This window comes from Rhinopithecus bieti, unplaced genomic scaffold, assembly GCF_001698545.2.
Source record: "Rhinopithecus bieti isolate Rb0 unplaced genomic scaffold, ASM169854v2 scaffold_19285, whole genome shotgun sequence".
In the NCBI taxonomy this organism is placed as follows: domain Eukaryota; kingdom Metazoa; phylum Chordata; class Mammalia; order Primates; family Cercopithecidae; genus Rhinopithecus; species Rhinopithecus bieti.
In genome coordinates, this window is record NW_016809495.1 from 429201 (window position 1) to 452294 (window position 23094).

Sequence of the window (23094 nt, forward strand, 5' to 3'; positions counted from 1 at the left end):
CAAAAAAAAAAAAAAAAAAAAAAAAAAAAAAACCAAAAAAAAAAAAATAGTACTGTAAGGTGAGATTTACAATGTAAACAAAAGTAAAAGATATTTGAGTAAAGAAATGAGGCAGATAAATGAATTATATGTTGTGTAAGGTTGTTATATTTGTGGAGATACAGAATCTGAAGTGAATAGGAAAAGGTAATAGTGGAACATGTGAAGGGAGTTTGAATTATGATTTGTAAGTATGAAGAAGTAAAATATTAACTCTAATTAGACTCTGAAAAGTTGTATCTTGTTAACTCTAAAATAATCACTAATGCATAGTAAAAGGAGATATAGTTAAGAAGTCAGTACAGTACATAAATTGAAATCTTTTGTTTTTTTATAAATCCTGAAAAAAGTCCATTCCTGGAAGAAAGGAATGGAAGGGGATAGGGAGAAGGAAAAACAGAAGACAGAAATGCAAACCAACAAGATGGTATATTTAAATATAAACACATCAGTAAAGTACATTAAACAGAAGTAACTAAGCATTGAATTTAAAATGACTAATAAAACAATGACATAAATATCATCAGTGTCACACTGAAGGAAAGTCACCAAACACACAAAAATTATATACTGCCTAATTCCATTAATATGACACTCTATAAAAGAAATCATTAATTAGTGATAGAAGCCTGATCACTAGTTATCTAGCAAAGGAAGGGTGGCTGGGAAGATAAACTACAGAGGAAAGTGAGAGAATTGTTTGAGGAAATGGAAATGTTCTGTATCTTGAATATTGATACAACCCAGATACATTGATTGTATCTTGATCGAGTACTTACATTGTAGTAGACATTAGTCTAAAATTATTGGCCTGTACACATAGTAATGAATGAATTTTATTGCATGTAAATTTTACCTCAATAAAGTTGATTTTTAAAATTATCTATTAAAATATTGATTGCCTAGTGATTAAGATGTAAGACTCTGAAACTCCCTGAGTTCAAATCCTGCTTGTGCTATGTTCTTACTGTATGACATAGGGCAAACTGTTTAACCCCTCTAAGTTTTATCATCTATAATGTGGGGACAATAATAATAAATACTTCATAGGATTGTTGAGAGGATTAATTCCTCATCTGGAGTAAGTGTTCGAAATATATTTATTGTATTAATATCATTATCATCATTAATATCATTACTGTGTACAGCACATTAAACTGTTGAAAGAGATATCAAATGATGAGATAAAAGCTATCTTCATTTTATATTCCAATAACTATTTTAGAGGAAAATGAGACGGGTAAAATCAAACTGAAAACTATGATTCTAAATGATAATATAAGATGACAGAATTAGAGTCCAACTCTGAGCAAATTAGTCAGTACATGATTACATGCTATATTCATTTCCTCTTGCTACTGTAGCAAATAACAAATGATCACCAACTTCATGACCTAAAACAGCACAAATTTATTATCTTATTCTTGAGAATAGAAATCTACAAAAAGCATTCTGGGCCTAAAATCGAGATGTCATCAGAGCTGGCTTCTTCTGAAGCTCCAGGAGAGAAGCCCTTTCCTCTGCCTTTACTAGCTTCAAGAAGCTGCCAGTAGTCCTTATGGCCCCTTCCTCCATCTTCGAAACCAGCCATGTAACATCTCTTTCTCTCTCATGGCCTTCTTTCCTGTATCAAATCTCCCTCGGCCTCTGTTTTATAAAGCTATATGTAATTGCATTTAGGACTCACCCTAATAATCTAGAATAATCTCCCCATTGCAAAATCCTTAAATCCCTTTTGCAGTATCAGGCAACATTCACATGTTCTAGGGAATTAGGACATGGTTCCTTTTGGATCAAATGTCAAATGTCATAAGAGCAAAATAGGAAATGAGAGAAGAGAGGACAAGACACTAGAGTGTTCTGTAAAATTTCAGTTTAAGAAGTTTACAAGTATTTGGTCAAGGAAAAACAAATTTGAGTTGAAAATGACTATGCAAAATAAAATTTTATTGTCATTTTTAGGCGTCTTAAATGTTTATCTACGTTTGAAAGGGCAAACAACAATAGAGAATCCACTGTGGTCTTCAAGTGGGAATAAAGGACAAAGATGGAATGAGGCTCATGTTAATATATACCCAATTACTTCATTTCAGGTAAGAATAGTAATTTTGGCTAATTAATTGCTGTAAATGAGCATAACATTAAAGGTAGATCTAGAGGAAATATTAAAATATGAATATTCAGAAATCCCATGATATAAGCATCACAAAAATTATATGATTAAGTTTTGCTTTAGTTCTAAAAGCTGCTTTATAAAGATAAATGGGCTTTTCCTTTATTCATTAATACTCATCAAGTAATTGGTTTGAATAATAGTTTATCAAAATTTAAATGATTTGCCTGGATAAAATGTAATCCATTTCTATAAAACCACATGCTTATATTTTACTCCCTGAAAAAAAAAAATAGAGAGAGATGTATATATATATAAGTTTCTATAATAATGGAACTTGATAATCAATTCTCAATCTGTTTGAATTTTCTTGATGAAATTTTATGTACTCATAGCAAAAGTTCCTTTTGATTTAATGCCATATCAGTAATTGATCACTGATTATTAAAATTAAGATGACTTTATTTTCTTTGTTTCTATATAGAAAAGTAGTAAAACTTAGAGAGTTAGCTAAGAGAGTTACCAGTAAAAATATAGAAGTTGTAAAGACTGCAACACTGGCCATTATAGCTAGAGACAACAGATGATTAAGCTATTTCAATGGAGTTAATACAGTTTTTAATGATTTTAATGTGTATAAACATATATACATATATAAATATATATCTACATATCCAAATATTTTATATTTTAAAATATGGTAAAATATCTTCAAAGTCTATGACATATATCTTCTGCAGCTCTATGCCTTATTTCAAAAGAATTCAAATCTATTTCATGACACTGTATTTATAGCATTGAATATTTCTTCTACTAGTGTTTTTTTTGGATGCATTTCATGGCATATGTTGTGTAAGGGTATAGAAAATTGTGCCAATTTTTAATTGGTAGAATGACCTTTTCTTGTAATCTAATCTATAAATTCTAATTGCTTTGGAGATTGCACTTCTAAATCAAACCAGGATGATAAAAATACAGTCATTCACAATGATAAAGAATCAGAGAGTAAGGCTAGCCAATTATCTACAGATATATAAAAGATTTATTCCCATATGGTTTTGAAAAATAAAATAATCATTTTGTTTCTATGAAGAACAATACAGTTGTGAAAATGAATGACAACATATCATCAAACTAAATTAAACTGTGAAGACAGGATTCCAAAGTATTACTGATACAAGTAACCTTAATATTAAAATGTATATACTGATATTGTCATTAAAAGCAAAATTTTTTCTAAAAGTTGATATTCTAGATATACTTTCACTTCCCACATGACTGCCTCTCCAACACAAAATTCCAGCAAAGTTCACAATAAACAAAAATACCAAGATCATAATATACCACACATTTTTTGAAAGTTTCCTCTGATTAAGCATCCTTGTTTTTGTTGTTGTTGTTGTTGTTGTTGTTGTTTTTTAAGAACTTTTCAGATATTGTACCATATTCTTCTTGTTTGCATTGTTTCCAGGAAGAAATCTGTGGATAGCCTTAAATTTATTCTTCTATATGTAATGTGACTTTTTTCTCTGGTTGCTTTTAAGATTTTCCTTATCATTCATTTTTATAAATTGTATTGTGATGTGCTTTGATATATTTTTCTTCCTTCTATATGTGCTTTGTGTTCATTAAATTTCTTGGATCTGTGGATTTATAGTTTTCATAAAATTTGAGGTTTTTCTCACTAATGTTTCTTCAGATACTTCTGCTAGTCCTCCTCTCCTTTGAAGATTTCAATCACACATAGATAAAATCGCTTGAAAGTGTCACACAACTCATTAAGGCATTTTCATTTTTTTCTATTTGTGTTTAATTTGTGATAGTTTTTATTCTGTCTTCACATTCAACAATAGTTTCTTCTGCAATGTCTAATTTACTTTTAGTTTTATTTGGTGTATTTTCATCTAAGTCATTGGATTTTCATCTCTGTAAGTTCAATTTGAATCTTTTAGAAAATATTTGTATGTCTTTAGTTAATATTTTAAATGTATAAAATCCAGTTATTATAACCATTTTAAATTATCTGCTATTGCCAACATCTATATAAGTTCTTGGTTGGTTTCAGTTGATTGATTTTTCTTCTCATAATGGATCATTGTTTTCGTTATTTTTTTACAAGTCTGGTAATTTGACTGGGTACCAGACATTGTGACTGTTACCTTGATAGGTGCTGAATATTTTTGTATTCTTATAAATATTCTTGAGCTTTTTCAGGGAAGATAGTTAAGTCACTTCAAAACAGTTTCATTATTTTAGGTGTTGCTTTTAAGATTTGTTAGGCGAGACTAGAGTAATGTTTGGTATAGGGCTAATTATTTCTCATGATGGAGGCAAGACTATTCTGAATCCTCCACCAAATGTCCCATATATTACGAAATTTTTCCGTGTGGTGGATGGGAGCAGTCACCATTCCCAGTCCTGTGAAGGCTGGGCACTGTTAACTCAAATTCATCCCTCTGGTTCTTTCCCAAGTATTGGGTAGATTCCTTATTTCATGTCCTGATCAGTACTCTGCTGAATACTCAAGGGGGACTCTCTGCAGTGCTCTGTTTCTCTCTTTTCTCTCTTTTCTCTGCCACTGTTTTCTCTGGTATTCTGCCCTGAACATTCCAGCTTCCTTTGTTTTTTTGAACTCTCATCTCCTCAACTCAGATTTTCTACCAGGTTTCACCTTCTTTTCCTCTACTTGCACCATGGCCTATAAACTTTGTATTGGTCAACAGAATTCACCTTATTTGACTCCCATTTCCCAGGGAACACACGTCTTCATTATCTGATATCTGGTATCCTGAACACTGTGGTTTCATATACTTGGCCCAGTTATTGGTTGTTTAAAGTAGAAAGACAGCTCTTGTTCCTGTTACTCTATATTTCTTGGAAACAAATGGAAAAATTTATATTTGTAAATAGTTTGAATTGATGCATTTTTAAGCTATTTAAATGATCAATGGAAAATAAAGATAGATAAAATCATCTTTTTATTTTGATCTATGCTCTTTCATTTCCCAACATATTTCTAGGTCTATTGGCTAAGGACTTTAGTTCATTAATCTTAATTGTTCAAGGAAACATGAAACACAACTAAATAATCCCATGCCACTTTTGTTGTTTTGTCTTACTTCATTTTAGAGAAGATTTGTTTTGAATTGTTTTATACGAATATTATTTTACCCAAAATCTTTTATAACTTGTCAAGCTTCTCAAAATACTTTTTTTGGTGTGTAACATCTTCTAGGAACTCCTGATAACAACAATGATACCAATATATTACCATATAAATTAAGTTGTGAGAAGCTTTACTATTACTCAAATGTAACTTTCTGGCATTTGAGGATGTATTTAAGTGGAAGGCAAAACTTTTACCTCTTGAAGTTTTAAATGGAATATAAGTGACTTTGAGTCTCTTTCACTAACATTTATGCTGTTTTATTTGTTTTGAGTTGCATGACTTTAAATTAATTTGATCCATAAATCCTTTAAAAATTACTTGGAAAGTCCTTTGTTTGAGTGGGTCCAATTAGTTTGCTTAGTTGAAAATACAATCATTGTTTAGTACTTTTCAAGACAAGTAGAAGTTTTATTCTATTGAAATTTATGTTGGGTTCATTTACTAGAATTAACTTAGCATGATCAGTGCTTGGGATAAAAATATATTTTGCTACATTTGAAAAAATTAGGGCAACAATTCCAAAGAAACAAAATGGATATATTCTTATAATGTCAATTAATTGTACATCCCATACCAAGGAAAATATTTAACCATCCCCTTTTAATGTTTTACTTCTTTCATAGTATATTCCAAATGTTTTCCAGGGGTAAAGTATATAAATAGATTATAAGACACAAAATGCTCCTTACATTTTCTTAGTTTAAGTGAAAGGGATTCTGGAAATCTCCTGCTCCTACTTATTCATTTCAAGACTTAGAAATAGGTTTTGACATAATTTTTGAGAAAATTAAGGTAGAAATGCTTAACACTGTAACAGGGACTGGAAAAGAGACTATACTGCTCTCCTTACATCATTCTGCCCTATGTTCCAACTAAGAATAATAATAAGCTAGAAAATATTGTCCTCATTAGTAGACATTACATGCTCATGTAGCATATCTGGCATTCTAAGCCACATTCCAGGGCAATTATATGGATACAATGGTGACTCCTGACTTAACCATTAAAAACATTTACCAATTCCAGCTCACAACTTGATGCATTTCTTTGTCTTTCCCAACAGTCGACTCTCACGTTATTATTTAACATTAGAAATTCTGACAGCTAATTGACATTTGTCCCACAAGTTGAACTGGCAGAGCACTGTGAAGTTAAACTCACCGTTCTGATTTGAGATGGTTTCCCCAGGGAAAAAGCCAAGGCGACCCACTAGGTCTATTATGTTGTCTCTCTTCAAATTTATTTTGTAATGGTTGAGGATAGTTCAATTATTTACTAAACCAGTAATAAAATAAAGATAATATTATTAATGCTAATGGTTATTTTAAAATATATTTATATCCTGAAGTTTTTCAAAGTGATATGTACTGTCGGTTTTCAAACTGCAATCTTAGGGTTTTGCATTTGCCTTAGCAGTAATGATTAGAAGTGATTTGCCTTTTGTCAGGAAGAAACTATATTGTAAATATTTGCAAAAGTCACCATTAAAAATGAAGGCAAATCATCAGAAGTGCATTGTATTATTTAATTCCCCCATCTACTTTTACTCATTAGTGATTCATGTAGCTCTTCTTTTCTTGCTGAGAAATTACATATGAACACACACTTTCATAGCATCATCTATATTTTTATTTTGATATCTATATTTATATGCTTTGAAGCATTATAATGTGTGTAAGAAACTGTCAATTGATGAACTGAAATGATTTTGTGAGGTATAATTCTAATACAGAAGTCCACATTAATTTTAAAATTCCCATTTGAATTTACTTACCAAAAGTTAATTTTCTGATTATGCAGTATTTTTTATATGTTAAGTTTGCTGAGTTGCATGAACACACTGTGAAAACATTTCAATTTTAAACTCGTCATTTCAATTAAGGGAAATAATTTTAAATAATATTGCTATTGTATGGGAGGAATAGGTTTTGCATAATTTTATCCCTCTTTTAGGAGACCTAAACCTTAACATTTTCTTCATGAGTACCTAGATGCTGTTAATTCCTTCTTCAAGTCAGTTAAGCCAAATGCAGAAGTACTGAAGAGGAAACAAAAATGGTTTTATCTCTGTAATGTAATAGTAGATAAAATAATGATGGAAAGTCATAAAATATGATAATTTAACTTTTAAACTAGAGTCTTAATTCTCAAAATAAATATAATTAATATTTTTTGTTGTGTAAAAAGATCACATCTTCTATGGCTAAACACATCATATTTTAATGGACTTATAATTTCTCATCTTTATATTCTAGAAAATGCCAAGCAAAGATTTATTTTTACAAATGCTTAAAAGTTTGGCTAAGGCACATCATTTAAATTTAATATCTACACTTTATATTTGTCTAATCTAACTCACACAAAAACAATGTCAAGTAAAACATGCTCTCTCTAGATCTTAGTCTAGGAGTCATTTATGAATCTGTTCGAATCTATAAAATTTAATTACAATAATTCAGAAATATAATTGTAGTCAAGAGCTCAGAGCATAAATAAAACAATGCAATAAATATTTCTTTGTGAAATTCAACCAGTTAAAAACTAATGTATATTTTCCTAATAGCAAAACTGTGGAAATCAAAAGGAAACAAACATGCTATACAGGATCTTTTCTTTCTGTTCAAAAGGACCCTGTGGAAGACTGCAAGTATTTATCTGGCCTATTAAAGTAGATTCATCATCACAAGATTACAAATAAATATTAAAAATATAAATTATGACTGTACTAAGAGTTTTATTCCTGGAAATTATTTTTATCATTCCAATAAATAGCCACTAATTAGATTTATTTACACACAATGTCTAAAATTCCTACTATGCTTAAAGAAATTACCTTGCTTTATCAAGGACAAAATGTAGTATCAATAATTGTAAATGTAAATGTAAATAATATATTTGCAAATCAGCCTACTTTTTTTTACTGTACCACTTCATTCATTCCATATCACCAAGGGATGAAATATTCACATAAGGTAATGCTGTAGGTATACGAAGCCCTGTGGACACATGATGCTTTGATTTTTGTTGATTTCTACTTTCGCTCTTCAGCAGACCACAAACTTATAGTCAACATATTGCCAGTAGGTAGGTAGCACACATACTAAATTACATTAGTCAATCTGCTTCCTGATGTTTACTACAGATGGTTTCTGACACATTCTCTCAATCTGACTACAAAAGGGTCTGTCTTTCACAATTTCACTGCTCTTGGACTTTTTTTTTTTTTTAGCACAAGCCTAGGTCCAACCTTTTGATTTTGATCAAGCTGCACAGGGAGGCAGGAAGACAGGATGAAAAGAAAAGTAACAGAAAAGGAAAATTGTTTAATCCTTTAAAAGCAGTAGCAGAAGAAGTGTTGAAATGCTTTGAGTAATGGCATGATCGTTGTAATTAAACTATGACTTTCCCAGGATAGCAGCTTTGAAAAATTCAGAAATGACTTTGATGACATGTATGTTTTAGTTTTGATTTTAAAGAAATCTCACCATTTTATATGACTCCTACCTGGAAGTAACAAGAACTTACTAAGTGAAAGCAATTGTGTACTTTGAATAAGAAAAGCGTAGATATTTTCTTCAAACTTTTTACCTTTACATAGCTAAGATGGGAAATCCATGCACTGCCATTTTGTTTTGGCTTCAGTGACACAGAACACAGGGATGTTTTGCAAACATCCTTCCTAATAAAAGGATTTTGACTTCAGCTTCATCTGTGTAAATTTCAAGTGCGAGCAGGTGCAGAGCATTTTAACCCACCTTTATTAGACTCTTCACCACATCTCACTTGCCCACATAAAGCACATGGGAATGCAAACCCCTTATCTTTGCTATGGCTACATTGTAAAACCTGTATTGCACTCTACAATCAGTATTTAATAGTAACTATTGATTTACTCTAACATTGACTCTCTATCAGGTAAGGGACACATATCAAAGAGGGAAAATATACCCCAAGACTTAAAAACCTACCTTTTGGAAAAACGGAAATATTTTCTCACAGGTAGTTTGCTCATAGGGGCACTTTATAGACCTTAAACAACAATGTGCTTGAAATGTAGTCACCTCAGCCTTGTTCAGTATAGGAGATAACAGTTGTAATGTCTAACAATGACTATAGGGTACTGGTTAAATAAATTATATCCATAATGTGGAATATTCTGCACCTTAAAATGACTTCCCTTTCTCCATATTTAATTCTCTCAAATGTTTATACTGTTCATTTTTTTTCTAAATTGTTTCTCATAGACCTTTCAATAAAGGACTGTTTCAAAGTCTTCTGAGACTTTTTAAAGCCACTTCCCAGTTACCTTTCCAGACACCATCCTATCTCAAATGGAAGTCATCAATTCCAAGCAGCCACAATAATACTTCTATCTGAGGACTGAAAATTTGCTAAACTGCTAACTTGGTTATAGTGTTTTATGTAATACCCTTGTGCTGTAGTTTTCTGATGAACCATGGTAGCTACAAAACCTTTTATCATTTGAAGGAACAAGCGTAATACATAAAACAGTAGAACCAAGCTAGTAGCTGCCATTTTGTTTTGGCTTCAGTGAAACAGACCATTTTAAATGTTTTTCAAAGAGATGGCTTTGGAGAATCTTTAAGAACATGCTTATCTTAACATAGACAAGCAGGAAACTCCATATTTATCATATTTGTATATCAGTAAGATCTCACATTTTTCTCTGCTATCAAATCATGAAAATTATTCTTTGTTTATGAACTACATTTAAGTGAAGGACAGGGTCTCAATACAAAAGTTGACAAGTGATTCCCTCTGCTTACTACCTGGAGATTCCCTTTGATAAAATTATGAGAGCATATCAAAGAACATTGGATCAATTTCTCAAAAATAGCCTAAGTTCTCTCAAAATCATCGTAATTAAGCTATGGCTCTCCCAGGACAGCAGCTTTGAAAAGTTCAGAAATGACTCTGATTTGCCTTTGAGGAGATGTTTTCAAATAAAACAAAACAAAACTTTGGCATTGATAAAAATAAACATTGTCAAATCTGTTGTGATGACATAAGTCTAGAAATGTTATTAATAATGCACATTACCAGATTGATATTAGAAACAGCTTTTTATAAAACTATTCTTTGGAATGACCAAAACAGATATTTTCTTTTAACATGTAAATATTTTTCTAGAACTATACACCTACCACTAAATGCATGAATTGCCTTACAGTATCAAAAAGATTAAAAAGTTTTCCTGAAAGCAAGGAATAATCTGGGAGTCATAAAGAAAATTCTAAGAGTCTTGTTTCTGTAAAAATAAAAAATATATATAAATTTGCTAATTGTGCTTCTATTGTCATTGTATTGATTATTTAATAATAAAGGATTCTGATTGTACTCATTTATTCTTTCAATATTCATGCACTGAGCCTCAGTGACCACCATTGTTATAGCCACCATAAATTCAAAGGTATACCATGAGATATTCAACATAAATAGACTGATAAATATCTTCAAGTTTAAAAAATGGAATATCAGCAGTGAAATCATGGACGTAAATTATAAAGTCAACATGGGAATATGACGAACATATTCAATCTGTTTGTGAGAAATCAATGTCAGAGAGAGAAAAACTTTGGTCTGGGCTTCAATATACATATTACTGTTGTAAAGAATCCAGAATTGATTCATTCTTTAAAATATTTCTAGAAAACTAATGTTATGAGTTATGTTCAGATAAAACCAGAAAATACCTATGTCAGAGAAAGACTTTTCAAATAAAACATTTTTTTCTTATCCTTAAAAATTAAAAGAGGATGTGTAGTCATTGTTTTATTGTATTAGTTGATTAAATTTAGTTTTGCTTTAAAATTGACAGAGAGCTTTTGATGAGAAAAACTAATATAGTGCAAGGAAGATTGAATTACCGTTTTTGGGATGAAAATTTATGTTTTCTGCACGTTTTAATTCTGAAGGTCATCAAATCTAAAAGATGCCAGGATTACTGACAAGTTTACTTTTGTCTCCTTGATTTCTCAAAAGAAATTGATCTGCAAATAAAAGCTCCACATTTAGGTTTGTTTCATTTATATTTGTAGCTCATTTTTGAAGGTATCCGAGGTCCTGGAATAGAAGGTGACATTGCTATTGACGATGTATCAATTGCAGAAGGAGAATGTGCAAAACAAGACCTAGCAAGTAAGAGTAAGTATCTTTGCTTGAGATGGGTTTGTTGTAACGTTAAAGTAACATCACTATTAAATTAACATTTAATTAAATTAATTTTAAAACAGTTATTTTAGTTGGTTTATTTAAAATTCTTATATCTAATACCCTAAAGTTTCTTCAGTTATTTTTAAAGTATTAAATTCAATTGCAGATATATTTGGCCTAAGATAAAATAGAAGTGACATTTTGATTTAGCTCTGTGTAAGGCAAGTACACTTTTATTGTTAAGATTTTAAAATACTTTGACATTATTTGTTTTAGACGATTTTAAAACTTTTATTAAAATATTTGATGAACCTGTATACGTAGCACATATTTATAATGTAAATTGTATTAGTCAATCTTCATACTGCTATAAAGAACTGCCCAAGACTGGGCAATTTATAAAGGAAAGAGATTTAATTGACTCACAGTTCAGCAAGGCTGGTAGGCCTAAGGAAACTCACAATCATGGCGGAAGGTGAAAGGGAAGCAAAGTACCTTCTTCACAAGGCGGCAAGGAGAATTGGTGAGAGAAGGGGGAAGTGCCCCTTATAAAATCATCAGATTGGCCGGGCGCAGTGACTCACCCCTGTAATCCCAGCACTTTGGGAGGCCGAGGTAGGCGGATCACGAGGTCAGGAGATGGAGACCATCCTGGCTAACACGGTGAAACCCCATCTCTAGTAAAAAATACAAAGAAATAAATTAGCCGGGCGTGGCGCCGGCCCCTATAGTCCCAGCTACTCGGGAGTCTGAGGCATGAGAATGGCGTGAACCCGGGAGGCGGAGCTTGCAGTCAGCTGAAATCACGTCACTGCACTGCAGCCTGGGCGACAGAGCAAGATTCCGTCTCAAAATACATAAATAAATAATAATAATAATAATAATAAAATCATCAGATCTAGTGAAAACTCACTTTCATGAGAACAGTATGGGGGAACCGCCCCCATTATTCAATTACCTCCACCTGGTCTCTCCCTTGAAACGTGGGGATTATGGGGATTATATTTCAAGATGAGATTTGTGTGAGGACACAAGCCTTACCATATCAGCATAGATGTTTTTGTGCCTCCAGTTTATGAATATAGTGAATATATTTCCTGACTTAGCCAATTTTTTTTTTTTTTTTTTTGAGACGGAGTTTTGCTCTCATTGCACAGGCTGGAGTGCAACTGTGCAATCTCTGCTCACTCTGCAATCTCCGCCTCTCGGGTTCAAGTGAGTTTCTTCCCTCAGCCTCCTGAGTAGCTGGGATTACAGGCGCGCGGCACCACGCCCTGCTAATTTTTTGTATTTTTAGTAGAGACAGGATTTCACCATGTTGACCAGGCTGGTCTTGAACTCCCAACCTCAGGTGATCCACCTGCCTCGGCCTCCCAAACTGCTGGGATTACAGGCGTGAGCCACCGCTCCTGGCCTTTTGCCAGCCATTTTAACAGATTCAGCATTGTAATGAGCCTAAATACATATATTAAGTAATGAAGTAGCCCTAATATGGTCTAATCTCCTATCTGCACCAAAAGCTTGTTTAGTAATTTGATTTTCACTTTATACCCTCTTTTGAATATGACAGTTTAATGATATCTTTAATTTTATTTTTTCATCACAGGTCCATTTTATAATAGAAGAGATATAAATAAAACATGATAAATAATGCACAAAGATTTAGAATTATGTGTTTAGCTGCTTCTTAAAATCCTCATCTCTGTATTTCACATTTGAAGCTATGAAATCTATAAAATCATTCCTGTTAAAAATGACTGCAATTGAAGGATTATCTTAGACTCATCTGGAATCTTTTATTTTGTGGTCATATATAGAGAAAGTAATCAAACTAAATTTACACAAATTGCTCATCAATTATTTAGCACATACAAAAGCCTGAAAATCTATCTTGTGTAAGTCTAGAGCAAATCAGAGTCTTTGTTAATTTTCTATATTTGGTGAGAAACTATATCAGTCTAGATGTTGAAAGTTAAATGTGTACAGTTGTCCACTGATTACTCATATGAACTGAATTGACTCAATTCTTAGGTATTGTCAAAAGACAAAACTAAGATTTTATATAACAATGAGCCATTTTGCTCCTAGTATCTTGTCATAAACTTAGTATTTCAAGTAACATGTTTAGTAAAAATTTATCCTTGTATCTGTCTGGTTCTGCTTTAGAAAACCAGTAGCTATATTCAAAAGAACAGTTTTTCTAATGCACAGGAAAACATGTATTCTCTTCAAAGGATAATAGTATTTCTTTTGAATTTCATAGTATGACTGAGTGGCAGTAACATTTTATTAATTAAAGGCAGTTACAACTATATACAGAAATTTTACATTTTCATAATGTAAGCACAAATCTTATAAATAAATTCAATAAATTGAATTAAACTTTTCAAAGGAGGAAAGCAAAGGAAATTATTTACTCCCTAGTGCAGAAAGAAAGCATAACTGATAAAAGTAGCCACAGTTAAATGCCTGTGAAAGCCCATAGGGACTTCATTACTGTACAAGTTCTATTACAATAGAATATTTTTATAATTAGTTTTTTTCCTCTTAAACTAGCAAGTCCAAAAAATGTGCGGCAGTTTTAAATATGAAAATACCCCTATATGTATTGGGGATATTTTATTTAAACTCTATAAATTAGGGGAAATAAATAATCTTAATTGAACAAAAATAATCTATTTGGTATCAGAAAGTTTACTGTTACATTTGTGTCATTTAATTACCATTTATTAAGTTCATTTTGATGACTAGGATTTGATTGATTGATGATTATTAGATGAATATTATATTCTAAGTACAGACCAACCTGAAGGCTGAAAGCCTCTTCCTGATTCCTCAGGCTGCCAATTATTTCCGGGCGATAAATGGAACTATGGTCCACACCATCCAGATATAAGATTGTTTGTCTCCATTGTCAAACTCAACTCTACCCTAGATACAAACCATTTTGTAACTTTAGCTAGGTTAATGAATTATACCTGTTATCCCTCCTCAGTAAGGCATTCATTCTAAGAGGCATCACCTGGACACCAGGTTTTAACAAATCCCAATTAAGTAGAACTTTCCAGGCTGATTGGTGGAAGGGATTTTTTAGTTAGAATGGACTTCATCATGCCTCTAAAAGTTAAAATAAAGAGAAAATGATTTGTATAATTTATAGATAATGGACTGATCTAAACATGGATAATCTACTAGTTGCAATAGTAATTTCGGTACACATGATCATCCCTTTCTAGTTTTCATTAAGATAGTCTTTCAGTCTTCAAGCTTATCCACTTCTGGAAGCTTGAAAACAAAATCTACTTTATGAAGATTTCTGATAATTTTCTCCATGTTCCTGCTTTCCTAGGGCTAGCAGAACTCTCTAAGATTGAGCTCAACCACAAACCTCTGTGAATATCTCACGAACAAGTTTTCATAGCATATTATATCAATTTAAAATCTGTAAATCTTTTATCAAGTGCCTTACCATATATTCATTTTCCTTTTCACTTCCCTTAGCAATGAAGCTGATAAACAAAACAAAATAAAATAAATATCTTCCATATACTTGTTTTATTATTCACCCAGATTGTGTTAGTAGCTACGTGAAATGCTTATTCTTCTTTTTTTGTTTGCATTTATTTTCCTTATCTTTAGATTCCGTTGATGGTGCTGTTGGGATTTTGGTTCATATATGGCTTTTCCCATTATCGTCCTCATGTCTATCTTAAGTCCTCGAAGGTGACCTTATCCTGGCAGAGGCTATAAAAGATTCACCAGGCACTGGCATGAAGAAAGAGTCTTTGTAAATGGACATTGAACAAACAAACTACCAAAGATTCCTCCACTGACTACTGACTCAAAACAAAATAATAAAACAAATTTTTTTAAGCACTGGGGATAAAAGACATCATGGAAGTATAACTTACTCCAAACTAAACATAAAAGATATTCTTGACCTGAGTAGAGAAGAGACCTTCAGGTGCTTTTGTGGCTAAAAGATCACAGCGTCATCTGGTTGAACTCTGGAAAAAAAATGAAAAAAAATGAAAAAAAAAAAAAGAGCTATAGAAATCCTTGTCAAAGCACAAAGTCATGGCTGGTTTTGTTTCAAATGAATAGTTTGCTTGTTACCATGGAAACCTAATGGCCTGCCAACAAAACCTCACTGTAAACAGGGTACGTGAAGAGCTGGCATTTATTTTCCTTTCGAGAAGGTTTTCATAGAGAATTAAATAAATGTAGGCCCTTTTACCTTTGGCTGTTACCCTTCCTTGAAAATAACCCGAACTCAGAATTATTTAAAGCATTCATGTTTCTCCCCACCTTATCCCCATCCCACATTTATTATTATTATTTTCTCCCATGGCTAAGCTAGATAACTGTATGCTGTCTCTTTTGCATGCACTACTATCCAGGATGGTAAACCTGGGCTTACATATTACACAGGCTTATCGGAGTTTGCTTGCGGCCACTTGAACACCCAAACTACGTCATCTGTTCCAATGAAGAAACCAAACCACCATCTTTTATAAATTGCCATGGAAACCAAGTGCCTTCAATGAAACAAGCCTGAATAATTTTCAACTCAGAAGCTTGCACTGCTAAGAGTGGTTTGTGTAAAACTATTTTATAAACAAACTACAGAGCCTAAATGTGCAAATTACAGGCAAGACAACAAAGCCGCTTCTGAAGAAGAAAGGACCGAAGCTGCTGCGTAAGCCCATGCAGACAAGATATTTGTTGTTTAACCTCCTAGACAGCCATGGCCTTTCGGCTTATTGTCCATTAGAAAATTACTTCCATTGAGACCAGATATGGAGCAACACTATTTTCTTCCAGGTTATTAAATGGGTCAACCAGAGCAAAAGGTTATTAAGAATACTTAGTGCAGAAGATGGTAGAACACAAAAGTGATTTTTTTTTTACTCTAACCTCCACTTGAAATGAAATTGGCCCTAGCTTTAGAGGGAACAAGAAAATGTTTGGGATTGCAGTGCATACTAACTCTACAGTGGAACTGGGCCTGAAAATCTGGCTTTATTCTAAACTCTGAGGGTAATATGCCTCTGCCCTTTAGTCAGACTCTGTGCAAATTGTGAAATATTATTTTATTATTTTACCAAGATTAAAAAACACTTTTACAAAAAAACAAAAACCTGTAAAAATGATTTTGAGCTACCTGAGGACAAATCATATCTTTAACCAGCCAGTTTTCCAATGCATTGTAAATTTCACTTAAACCTGTTGGTTATGAAAATTTGAAGATCCTTTTCCTTAAATTATCTCAGCTTTTAACTTCATTTAAAAAGACTTTTGCCTAAGAAGAGTATTATTATTATATGTTCTTTCAACACCCCAGGATTTAAAAAAAAAACTGCTTATGCAAGTAATTGGAATATAAGTATTAAATTATAACATTTGCGAGTATTAATATAAAAAGCACAACAAAATGTAGTGGAAAACGACAAAGCTTGATTTTTTAAAACAATTCTGTAGAAATGTTTGTGCAAATTCAGTAATTCAACTTAAAATATAACTTTACAGCTTATGTTCAATAAAGCCTCTTTCCAGGTAAGGTATGACAAGCAGTATGTGTGTTTGTTGAGAAGTATTCACTTATCACTAAAATGAAATTAGTTATACAATTTATTGGTTACCATGGGATAAATCTTCAGTGTTCCACATACCTTAATGTCTGCAGAAAGAAATTTCAATAGGAACTCCCTGATGCACTCTCCTATATTTGTAATACATGCAAAAAGCAGTTAAACCTTTGAAGGTTAAATATGAAATACATATGAACCTGGAATTTAATGTCTATTTTCAGTCAGTTCAAAAGGGGACCAGTTTGAATATTTAGGTAATGATGGAATTGATCTGAACCAAGCCCTTTAAATTAAACATAATAAACAAATGAGTTTCATAGCTTATTTGAATGAATTAGGCATATTAATATTTTTTCAGTTTCACAGTAACCTGTACACTTTATCAGACCAAAGAGATTCAAGTACACGATATCTGGGGGCATTTCTTTTACTTTTTACAAAATTTCTCTTCATCTTGACTTCCATTTTGTGGCAACTAGCCCCTTTTCTCCACTATCTCTTATCAGTAGATCACCCTTTTTAGTTGATTTTCTGCACTCTCATTCATGATAGTAGCAATGAAAATGTTTGAGATCTAAAAGGAGACTCAACTCATTGCCTCTCTCTCCCTTGATCTTTAAAGTGATTTGAGTGAGGCTTTTGCAAATTAAATAAAAAAAGACTATATTCAGAATATTTGAATATACATGTGTCCTTTTCAGGTAAACAATCAAATGTCCTATTATCCTAAGTAATCCTGCACAAAGAAACTACTGTAAGNGATCTAAACATGGATAATCTACTAGTTGCAATAGTAATTTCGGTACACATGATCATCCCTTTCTAGTTTTCATTAAGATAGTCTTTCAGTCTTCAAGCTTATCCACTTCTGGAAGCTTGAAAAACAAAAATCTACTTTATGAAGATTTCTGATAATTTTCTCCATGTTCCTGCTTTCCTAGGGCTAGCAGAACTCTCTAAGATTGAGCTCAACCACAAACCTCTGTGAATATCTCACGAACAAGTTTTCATAGCATATTATATCAATTTAAAATCTGTAAATCTTTTTATCAAGTGCCTTACCATATATTCATTTTCCTTTTCACTTCCCTTAGCAATGAAGCTGATAAACAAAACAAAATAAAAATAAATATCTTCCATATACTTGTTTTATTATTCACCCAGATTGTGTTAGTAGCTACGTGAAATGCTTATTCTTCTTTTTTTGTTTGCATTTATTTTCCTTATCTTTAGATTCCGTTGATGGTGCTGTTGGGATTTTGGTTCATATATGGCTTTTTCCCATTATCGTCCTCATGTCTATCTTAAGTCCTCGAAGGTGACCTTATCCTGGCAGAGGCTATAAAAGATTCACCAGGCACTGGCATGAAGAAAGAGTCTTTGTAAATGGACATTGAACAAACAAACTACCAAAGATTCCTCCACTGACTACTGACTCAAAAACAAAATAATAAAAACAAATTTTTTTAAGCACTGGGGATAAAAAGACATCATGGAAGTATAACTTACTCCAAACTAAACATAAAAGATATTCTTGACCTGAGTAGAGAAGAGACCTTCAGGTGCTTTTGTGGCTAAAAAGATCACAGCGTCATCTGGTTGAACTCTGGAAAAAAAATGAAAAAAAATGAAAAAAAAAAAAAGAGCTATAGAAATCCTTGTCAAAGCACAAAGTCATGGCTGGTTTTGTTTCAAATGAATAGTTTGCTTGTTACCATGGAAACCTAATGGCCTGCCAACAAAAACCTCACTGTAAACAGGGTACGTGAAGAGCTGGCATTTATTTTCCTTTCGAGAAGGTTTTCATAGAGAATTAAATAAATGTAGGCCCTTTTACCTTTGGCTGTTACCCTTCCTTGAAAATAACCCGAACTCAGAATTATTTAAAGCATTCATGTTTCTCCCCACCTTATCCCCATCCCACATTTATTATTATTATTTTTCTCCCATGGCTAAGCTAGATAACTGTATGCTGTCTCTTTTTGCATGCACTACTATCCAGGATGGTAAACCTGGGCTTACATATTACACAGGCTTATCGGAGTTTGCTTGCGGCCACTTGAACACCCAAACTACGTCATCTGTTCCAATGAAGAAACCAAACCACCATCTTTTATAAATTGCCATGGAAACCAAGTGCCTTCAATGAAACAAGCCTGAATAATTTTCAACTCAGAAGCTTGCACTGCTAAGAGTGGTTTGTGTAAAACTATTTTATAAACAAACTACAGAGCCTAAATGTGCAAATTACAGGCAAGACAACAAAGCCGCTTCTGAAGAAGAAAGGACCGAAGCTGCTGCGTAAGCCCATGCAGACAAGATATTTGTTGTTTAACCTCCTAGACAGCCATGGCCTTTCGGCTTATTGTCCATTAGAAAATTACTTCCATTGAGACCAGATATGGAGCAACACTATTTTTCTTCCAGGTTATTAAATGGGTCAACCAGAGCAAAAGGTTATTAAGAATACTTAGTGCAGAAGATGGTAGAACACAAAAGTGATTTTTTTTTTACTCTAACCTCCACTTGAAATGAAATTGGCCCTAGCTTTAGAGGGAACAAGAAAATGTTTGGGATTGCAGTGCATACTAACTCTACAGTGGAACTGGGCCTGAAAAATCTGGCTTTATTCTAAACTCTGAGGGTAATATGCCTCTGCCCTTTAGTCAGACTCTGTGCAAATTGTGAAATATTATTTTATTATTTTACCAAGATTAAAAAACACTTTTACAAAAAAACAAAAACCTGTAAAAATGATTTTGAGCTACCTGAGGACAAATCATATCTTTAACCAGCCAGTTTTCCAATGCATTGTAAATTTCACTTAAACCTGTTGGTTATGAAAATTTGAAGATCCTTTTCCTTAAATTATCTCAGCTTTTAACTTCATTTAAAAGACTTTTGCCTAAGAAGAGTATTATTATTATATGTTCTTTCAACACCCCAGGATTTAAAAAAAAAACTGCTTATGCAAGTAATTGGAATATAAGTATTAAATTATAACATTTGCGAGTATTAATATAAAAGCACAACAAAATGTAGTGGAAAACGACAAAGCTTGATTTTTTAAAACAATTCTGTAGAAATGTTTGTGCAAATTCAGTAATTCAACTTAAAATATAACTTTACAGCTTATGTTCAATAAAGCCTCTTTCCAGGTAAGGTATGACAAGCAGTATGTGTGTTTGTTGAGAAGTATTCACTTATCACTAAAATGAAATTAGTTATACAATTTATTGGTTACCATGGGATAAATCTTCAGTGTTCCACATACCTTAATGTCTGCAGAAAGAAATTTCAATAGGAACTCCCTGATGCACTCTCCTATATTTGTAATACATGCAAAAGCAGTTAAACCTTTGAAGGTTAAATATGAAATACATATGAACCTGGAATTTAATGTCTATTTTCAGTCAGTTCAAAAGGGGACCAGTTTGAATATTTAGGTAATGATGGAATTGATCTGAACCAAGCCCTTTAAATTAAACATAATAAACAAATGAGTTTCATAGCTTATTTGAATGAATTAGGCATATTAATATTTTTTCAGTTTCACAGTAACCTGTACACTTTATCAGACCAAAGAGATTCAAGTACACGATATCTGGGGCATTTCTTTTACTTTTACAAAATTTCTCTTCATCTTGACTTCCATTTTGTGGCAACTAGCCCCTTTTCTCCACTATCTCTTATCAGTAGATCACCCTTTTAGTTGATTTTCTGCACTCTCATTCATGATAGTAGCAATGAAAATGTTTGAGATCTAAAAGGAGACTCAACTCATTGCCTCTCTCTCCCTTGATCTTTAAAGTGATTTGAGTGAGGCTTTTGCAAATTAAATAAAAAAAGACTATATTCAGAATATTTGAATATACATGTGTCCTTTTCAGGTAAACAATCAAATGTCCTATTATCCTAAGTAATCCTGCACAAAGAAACTACTGTAAGAAAAAGTTTCAATCCTACTACTAAGCATTTATAAAATACTAAAATCTTTCCTACCATCTCAAACAGTAAGAATACACAATGCTTCAGAAGTTGATGAGAACTGGCTGGTACTTCACAAATTAATTTTGATTAAATTTTTTAAAAATTGCAGATGAATGTGAAGAACAAAGGGGCAATCAGAAGAAGTGCAAAGCAATCAGGCTTATTGAGATGGTAATAAAATATATATCTCAAATGGCTTCTGGATCATTCACGTAAACCAACAAACAATTTGAATCAACATTTTTCACTACAGATCATATGTTCAGTTGCTTTAATTGAAAGTACATGGATAAAATGCAGAAATTTTAAAAGACTGGAACAAGTGAAATGTAAATTTTGTTAAGTAACCTCTTCTTTAATGTTAGTAAAAATAATGAAACTTTTAAAACACCCATTTAGCAACTGCCTTCCTTTTCCTAATACTTTTTGTATTTATTATGAACTGGACTCACCAACATATTTTTCCTTTTCCGTTTTGATAACATATTTAAAGTGTAATTGATGCCAATATTTTTTGTTCTTTTATAGAGAGGCACCAGGCAATGGAGTTTTTAATGTTCTGGAAGAAAGAGTATACCATGTAATCTCTTATTGCCAGTAATTGATCCCAACTTTAATTTGGAGTATTATTCTATTTCATGAGTTCAAGAATGCTTGTCTCTCTACATATTAACATCTCTGCAATTGGGCCCATTTTAATTGCAATTGGCAGCATTTCTTTGTAGTGATATATGAAATGCATCATAGATATAATGAAATTCACTGAAGTCACTAACATTGCCAGAAGTGCCAAACAATGCCTAATATTACTACTTTTCGACAAACCCTAAAGTGAAAAAAAAAACACCCAACCATATTTGTAAGGTTTACATCAAATGCTCACTGACTATGCAGTATTTAAAATAATGTAATTTTATTTTGTCCATTTTAAAATCTGAGTCCTCTCTTTAAGTACATTATATACATACCTAGGTTCACTCTTTTTTTTTTCTTTTTCCTGCTACGTGTTTTTTAATTCCACCACAAATCATAATATACCCCTGTTTAAAATATTTCTTCCTTCAATGTTATTCACAGTACTTTGTCACAAGTTTGGCCTGTCATTAATTTTTCTTAAAGAGATTTGAAAGATGCATGGTACACCACAATGTCATGCAATAGGCTAAACTAAAGAGGTATTTCATTTCACACATATCGCAGAATTGACTTCGGCATGGCAATGAATTATGATAATTATAACATTGAGAATTACAACCCAGCTAGTCAGTTACATCATGTAATAGAGTAAAAATAATTCCATTCTTTTGTATTTTAAAATATGATGAAATAGAAATTACAACTGTATTAACGTTTCACCAAACATGCATTTTTATTTTAAAAACTTTATAATAAACATATATGTCAATAAAATGTGTAACTCAAAGAACAATTAATTCATTTAGTTATAAAGACTGTATGAACCTGACTGTGTTGTTTTTCATGATCGATTTTTCTTTGCTCTGGTTAGTGATTTGAAAGATGGTGATAGAATAATCTGATTTTTATAGACTGATTTCCAAGTATTCTTGTGAATGCATATTATTTACCATAAAACTTTTTTTTTTTTTAATGTGCCTTTCAAAGATCAGGGCCAATCAACAGACATTTAAACTGGAAAAATTTTACCCCAAATTAATTTGCTTCTTGGTTGATGACTACTTTTTACTAATTGCTTCATCTGTGTCTCACCAAAGCAGAAGGTACACTCTTCTTGCAACTGGGTAGTTGATGTCAATGAGGAGTTATTGCATTTTCTGTGAAAACAATGAAATCATAGGGTTCACTCCCAAGCTATTTCCTTTCCTACTATGTTCCCTTTGTGGCTAATCAGTTTATTAGTTTTCTTAGTGCTTATTTTAAAACCAATGTCTGGCTTTTCTACTTCTGTGTAGGAGAAAAGCTACCACAGAATGATCGGAACATTTTTCAAATCTAATATAAAACATTCTTTGCTGAATATGCATAATATTTATCAGTAA

At 32.3% G+C, this 23094-nt stretch overlaps 1 protein-coding gene across 1 annotated transcript in view; it reads left to right on the top strand.

The window, feature by feature from the left end:
- Positions 1-17059, top strand: part of MDGA2 (MAM domain containing glycosylphosphatidylinositol anchor 2) — a 391758-nt gene extending 374699 nt beyond the window's left edge. Inside the window, exons 12-14 of the mRNA XM_017889604.1 lie at positions 2002-2132; positions 11381-11486; positions 15135-17059. Coding sequence (XP_017745093.1) covers positions 2002-2132; positions 11381-11486; positions 15135-15208 — 311 coding nt within the window. The 3' untranslated portion in view covers positions 15209-17059. The remainder of the gene's footprint in view (positions 1-2001; positions 2133-11380; positions 11487-15134) is intronic.
- Positions 17060-23094: the final 6035 nt, after the last annotated feature.